We start from the raw sequence: 6,807 nt of genomic DNA, 5'->3' as shown, positions 1-6,807 counted from the left end.
GAGTCTTTTTCGAAAATCGGGTCAAGTCCCGAATTTCGAATCCGAAAATAAGCCCAAATAACTGGCCCAACTGCAACAACTTGGGTAATCCACAAGCCCACCACAGGCCCCCAAAAGATCATGATTTGTTGGTGCAATTAGTAGTATTACTTATGCTTATAAACTGAACTAAAGTCTCCACACGACTCGATGTGGGACTGGGGTGTTACAAACTCCCCCACTTAAAATCCTGACGTCCTCGTCAGGCCGAAACGGATAGCCCATAGGCCCAGATCGAACCTCTCTAGCCATTGTGGGATAATACCGGCTGGCTTCGTGTCCCCGCCTCCGGATCTCTGTCCATTGCGGGATAATACCACCAGCCTTCGTGTCCCCACCTCCGGCAACTTGACGAACAAGTCCCGAAATCCGAATCCGAAAATAAGCCCAAATAACTGGCCCAACTGCAACAACTTGGGTAATCCACAAGCCCACCACAGGCCCCCAAAAGATCATGATTTGTTGGTGCAATTAGTAGTATTACTTATGCTTATAAACTGAACTAAAGTCTCCACACGACTCGATGTGGGACTGGGGTGTTACAAACTCCCCCACTTAAAATCCTGACGTCCTCGTCAGGCTGAAACGGATAGCCCATAGGCCCAGATCGAACCTCTCTAGCCATTGTGGGATAATACCGGCTGGCTTCGTGTCCCCGCCTCCGGATCTCTGTCCATTGCGGGATAATACCACCAGCCTTCGTGTCCCCACCTCCGGCAACTTGACGAATCAAGCTTTCGAGAGCCTGCTCTGAATACCATATGTGACAACCCGGGTCAAATCCCGAGCTTTTTCCGAAAATCGGGTCAAGTCCCGAAATCCGAATCAGAAAATAAGCCCAAATAAACTGGCCCAACTGCAACAACTTGGGTAATACACAAGCCCACCACAGGCCTCCAAAAGATCATGATTTGTTGGTGCAATTAGTAGTAGTATTTATGCTTATAAACTGAACTAAAGTCTCCACACTCCTCGATGTGGGACTGGGGTGTTACAATAATTCTTCGGCCTTTCTGCAGAGTAAATCCTCGAGTTCCTCTCCTGCCAAACTTCATAGATTACAACCGATACTGATAGCCAAATATACCACTTTCGAGTATATGGCTGTAACCAACTTAGCCAGGGAATTGTTACTAAACTAACTTGAAATATAACAGAATTTAAAGGAGCCAACTTAGCCAGAGAATTGGTACTAAACTAACTTGAAATATAACATAATTTAAAGGAAGACCATAAAATTAGAATTAAGTGAAACTGGATAGGAAATATTCAGATGATTACAGAGGAAAATTAAGTGAAACTGGATAGAATTGTAGTCCATATTTTATATTTAATTCGTTGTCTTTCATTCTCATATCTTTTCTTAAATGTTGTCTACAAAAAAGTATTGATCCTTTGTGATATGCGAGAAAATATTAGCCAAATGCAAATTACTCGTAATATTTAACATGTTAATGAAAAAGTTAGTATCATATAGTGTACGCAGAAAGGAACTGAGTATTTATACCTCGACTTCAGCTTTATTTAACAATCACATTTGCGAAATTTTGAGAAAAATCATATATAGCTCCATTCCTGATATTGTTTCATATAAGTCCAGGAAACCTCAAGTATATCAATACCAGACGAAGAAGAAATCTGGGATTACAAAAGAACTCACCTCTCTTGCTTGAAAAAGGAGAACAGGCGAGACTAAACAAGTAAACTGATTTAAACCAAATGAGATTCAAATCATACAAGTTGAAAAGAAAATACAGCACCTCTACCAATTAAAAGACTTCAATATTGGACACTTGAGAAACTTTGTACATATCTACACCTTCTGCTCCTCCTATCCCATTAATCCTCTCTATAAATGCACCAGGCATATTTCTAATCCTGAGGGATTCCAAGGCCGCGAGGCAACTCAACCCTTCGGGAAGCATCTCCAACTCTACGCAACAATCAATCTCTAAAAACGATAGATTTGGCATGGCTCCTTGTTCCACCCTGCATTGCTTTAAGCCGCTCAATGAGTACATATATAACACTTGAAGTTTGGCGAAGCCTTTTGCTGTACATGCCATTTCGCTTCCCAAATATGCATCTCGAAGCAAACCAAGTTTGCGTAGATTGGGAAGTTTCTCCAGAAACATCATCGGGTCTTCCTCCATTCCACAACCGGACAGCATCAAGTAACTTAGACAAGAAGAAGAGAGGCTCGTGGGGTTCGGAAATCTGCATATAGGACCATACATGACTAATACATTAATGAAAATACACTCCAACCATGATTTCAAACAGAATTCATCTTTGCTGCCGATAAAAATTTCAGACTGGCGCAATTCCCTGGATTCGATATAATCCAGGACAGATTTGCCTGAAACAGTATCCTTCTCTGTGCAGAGAACTGCTCTCAAAACTTTAAGCTTCTTTAATCCAATCAGGTCACTTATATCGCAGTAATCTGAGTCAAATTTGTGGATCACTTCCAACTCATCTAACCCTTCAAATCTCAACTTCTCAACTTGAAACATTTGAGGAAGGTACAAGTACTTTAAGCGCTTCAACTTGCACAGAACATTTGCCATCTTACCTACTTGAGAACCCGCAAGATCAAGGATTTCCAAATTTCTCAGCTTACTTAGCGAAAATGGCAACTCTTCCACCTTACATCCGTGTAAACTCAAACACTTAAGATACACCAGCTCTGATATCATTTTCATATCATGGTGACTCAATTCAAATTGCTTCACTGTCAAAATTCGGAGCAATTTAAATTTTTGAAGACTAAGGACCTTGTCTGGCCACAAGAAGAAACCTTTAGAACAACCCGGGATGCCTTTAACAATGAAAAGAGACCGAACATGTGAAATCATATCTTGATCACAAAGTTTCAACATTGATTCATCATACGAATTAACACATAACCTTCGCGCTATGCTTGCTCTCAACTCATCCTTAGACAGGGGCTGCTGCGAATGAACAACCTTGATGAAATTCTCCTCCATAGCTTTAGACAAACAAAAGTCTCGAATAAGATCATGAACACTACATGTTTTGTACTTTGACCATGACTTGTCTTCATTTTCTCTCTTCTTAACTTGAACAAGACTTCGATGGGCTAGTTCATCCATAAAACTTTCAGCAATGTCTAACAACATCTTTCGTTCTGATTTATGTTCCACGGATATCAAACCTTCTGCCATCCAAAGGGTATAAAGTTTTTGAGTCTTGATAACTTCATCCTCGTTAAAATTCGCAAAACAGAGGAAACAGTGTCTCAAATGAGGAGGTAAACTATCATAGCTCAGCCCTAAAACTTGTCTTACTGTGTAGTATCTATCATCTTTGCTTACTGATCCTTCTCCTTGTAGCAAGTAAAAAGAAATATCTTTGTTTATCGTCTCCCAGTCTCGCAATAATTTGCCGTTAAGAATTCCTCCTATTGATGTAATAGCTAATGGCAAATGCTTGCATTTTTCAACCATGCTCTTTCCTAATATTTCCATTCTAGAGGCTGTCATTTTGTCTGTAAACATAAATAGAATATAGACAATAAGCAGTGTTATAGAAATCAGGAATCGAACCTAATCGGTTGATTTACTGATTAAAGATTAATCGAAAATCGGAGATTAATCGGAAGGATTAATTGATTGAAAATCGGGTGTATTTTAATATCAAAATATTATTTAATATTTAGTAATTATTGTATTGGTTATATTTATTAATAAATAAATTTTTACTGTATCATAAATTCTACAATCATTCATATTTAAAATGATGATATAATATTTTAATTTTAATAAATTATCACACAAATTTCGATTAGGAAAAACTTGCAAGGATTAATTGGATTTCAAAAATCGAGTATGTGGGCAATATATATACAAGTTTGTCAATAAGCAGAAAAATAGGTATTAGAAGCTAACCTGGTAATATGTCACTTATGCCTGCCTTTTTAGAAAGAAGCTGCCAGCCCTCCTCTGTCGTCAGATCCTGGATTCTATGAACAAGACCTAGCTCCGCAACTGTTTCATTACGAGTTGTGAGTAAAACTTTGCTACCACTAGTACTCTCTCCAACAGGAAATGCATCCCTTAGTAGTCTCCAAGAATCCATTGCCCAAATGTCATCCAAAACAACCAGACAATTACATTCTTTCTGAACTTGGTAAAGTTCTCTCACCAGTTCTCCATTGTCCATATTAATAACTTCTTGCTTTCTTGTATCAGAAATAAGTTGTTTCAACGCTTCCTTGAGAATCTTTTCGCGGTCAAATTGTTGAGTAACACAAACCCAGGCTAATTTTTGGAAATGAGCTTTCACTTCGACATGATTATAAAGTTTTTGAGCAAGGGTAGTTTTTCCTTGTCCACCCATTCCGCAAATTGAAACAACTTCAGAACCCTTGTCGTCTCTCTTCAAACTACAAATCAATTGCTTCAATTCCTTCTCCATCCCCACAAAATCTTTTTCAACAATATGAGAATAGAATATCCTCTTACTCGTTAAATTTGAAGTTTCTCCTTCTTGCAAACCTTTTGTAATACCATAACTGGGAAGACTTGTTCTGAGATTAGCCATCTCGTCGTTTATAGCATCAATCTCTGAGGAAATGTTGTGGCGACTTACGCCTTCACTCAACATGCAAGCAAATCTTCTTAACATCTTCTTAAAGCCTGATTTTTGGGTCTTAGTCGGAACTTGAATTGCAAAAGTCTCGATCACATCTTCTATTCTAAAAGCAAGCTCCCTCATTTCCGCAACCCAATTCTTTACTCTTTCATCTTGATTTTGTTTCTTATCGGCTTCCTTCAAGAAACATTGCATTCGCTTTAGCTCACGTTGAATTTCCTTGACTTTGTCGCTCACTCCATGTAAATGTTTGATTTCGGAAATTAACAACTCTCCAAGTCTTTCCACAGCGAAAGAGACCACTGTCTCGGCCATATCAAAGTTAGAAGAGGATTAACAAAAGAGAACTTCAAAAATTCTTCGGGAAAAAGAAGGTGATATGCATGATGAATATCGTATTCACAAAATGCACATACCTATGAATTGATAAATGTTATTGATCTTGTCGAGAGGATGGGGTATTATAAATGCGAACAAGGGGTCCTTTAAATGAACATGGGTATCCTTAACCAGTTGATCGCACGATTGAAAATGAAACTTTGGCCTTGTTGACTTTTACATCGACAAAATGTTTTCTTTTATGCAGTGAATTCGAAAGAGAGGTCAATTGATTTTAGTATAAGTTTAAATTAATTTTAATGTTAAATTAAATTAATGTTAATTATATAATACATCGTTTAGTCCTCTTTTTTAATGTTACAATATTCACTAGCAATATATTATATGATTTCCTAAAAGCAATCAAAATTCATAGACATAAACAATTGAATGTACATTTTTTTTTTTGGAAAATAGCATAACAATTATTGTAATTATAATAGATAATAATACTATAACTGTTTTATAATTTCACATCAAAACTTTGACATAATAATCGGATAAAGAATTATGTCCGACAATTATATGAAAATTTTGGTGTGAACCTGGATAAAGAACGTGTCAAAAAAAAAAAATCAGATAAACAAAATCATAAATTGCCCAGAATTAAGCGTGTTAAATTAAATTTGAATGAGTAGAATATTTACTACATCAAAATCTATACTATACTTATACTATAATAAGCCAACATGGTATAATTTGTAATCCAAGATTTTAGTTATATTTTTTGGTTTGGTACTCTCCTTTTGGTACTACAAGTCTACAAATGTGGAGTCTATCTATTAGTCTTACATTGTTAAACAATTTCAAATACTAAAAACACTCATAACAATATATTATCATATAATATTTCATTAAAAACATTATAATGATGTTATAAATAAATTTATAAATATACAATTTTGAATATCATTTTTTAACAAGAACTTTTATATAACTTTTTTTTAAATTTAACGTGTTCTATTTCAATATAAACACGAACCATTACATACCATTTCTAACTTTAATCTTGAAAGTTTCTGTTGTCAAAAAAACCAAGATTACAAAATTATGTTGAAATTCGATTGATTAGATTACTGAATCTTTCAAAAGTATTACACGATCGTCTATGTTTGGAAAATATTTGAATTTTCTGTTTTTTTTTTATTTTTAAATCTACGTGTACTAAATTCGGATTAAATGTACTAAAATCCTAATATAAATTTTTCAAGTAATCGGGAGAAAATATAGTCAGTTGAATAATATAATTTAATTAAAATTCAATCCATTAATATTAAAATACTAATAAAATGATGCTGAAATTTATATTATAAATGATAAATTACGAATTATATATCAGCCCGTGCTTCGCACGGGTTAAAGGCTAGTATTAATGAAAAATACAAACTCTTGTTAGCAATAACTTTTATTTAATAATGAATTTAATACTAAGGCGTAGACGTAACCATTGATATTCAATAGTTGGCTTAAAATAATTGTTATGGATTAATTTTATAAAGACATGTTGGCCTTAGAATATTTATAGTGAATAAAAATATTTTTAAAAATTAAAAGTCAGATGTATTAGTTTAGCTATCAATGTGAACTAGGAGAGATCGTGAATTGTCTGTGAGTTGGCATAAGCTGGTGGGGACTTAAAAATACATTTTGGTGGGCCAAACCTTGTTGATCACCTTGATCAACCAACGAGATGCCCGATTAATCGATGTTCGGTCGGCACCGTCTCGATTAAGCGTTAATTGGTGAAAAAAATTATTTTTTCACAAAATCAGC

General features: G+C 35.4%; 1 protein-coding gene across 2 annotated transcripts; it reads right to left on the bottom strand.

Moving 5' to 3' along the window:
• Positions 1–1,604: 1,604 nt before the first annotated feature.
• On the bottom strand, positions 1,605–5,203 carry LOC108222547 (putative disease resistance protein At1g50180). Of its 2 annotated transcripts, none has more exons than XM_017396458.2 (2): positions 3,951–5,203; positions 1,605–3,550 (listed from the first exon to the last, which is right to left on the bottom strand). In XM_017396458.2, the coding sequence occupies exons 1-2, from the start codon at positions 4,969–4,971 to the stop codon at positions 1,809–1,811; spliced, it is 2,763 nt and encodes a 920-aa protein (XP_017251947.1). In that variant the 5' UTR covers positions 4,972–5,203; the 3' UTR covers positions 1,605–1,808. The 2 variants fall into 2 exon arrangements, with proteins under 2 accessions (XP_017251947.1, XP_063949025.1); XM_064092955.1 differs by having other exon boundaries at positions 1,605–3,538.
• Between the last annotated feature and the right edge of the window lie 1,604 nt (positions 5,204–6,807).

Source organism: Daucus carota, chromosome 5 (genome assembly GCF_001625215.2).
Source record: "Daucus carota subsp. sativus chromosome 5, DH1 v3.0, whole genome shotgun sequence".
Classification (NCBI taxonomy): domain Eukaryota; kingdom Viridiplantae; phylum Streptophyta; class Magnoliopsida; order Apiales; family Apiaceae; genus Daucus; species Daucus carota.
Note: the sequence above shows the minus strand (reverse complement) of the source record. Positions and strands in the feature narration are given on the sequence as shown.

Excerpts from the sequence above, each read along its gene's own strand:
- LOC108222547 (XM_017396458.2), bottom strand. The coding sequence starts at position 4,971 with ATGGCCGAGACAGTGGTCTCTTTCGCTGTGGAAAGACTTGGAGAGTTG. Across the intron at positions 3,551-3,950 it reads CATAAGTGACATATTACCAG|ACAAAATGACAGCCTCTAGA; the intron begins GTTAGCTTCTAA and ends TTATGTTTACAG.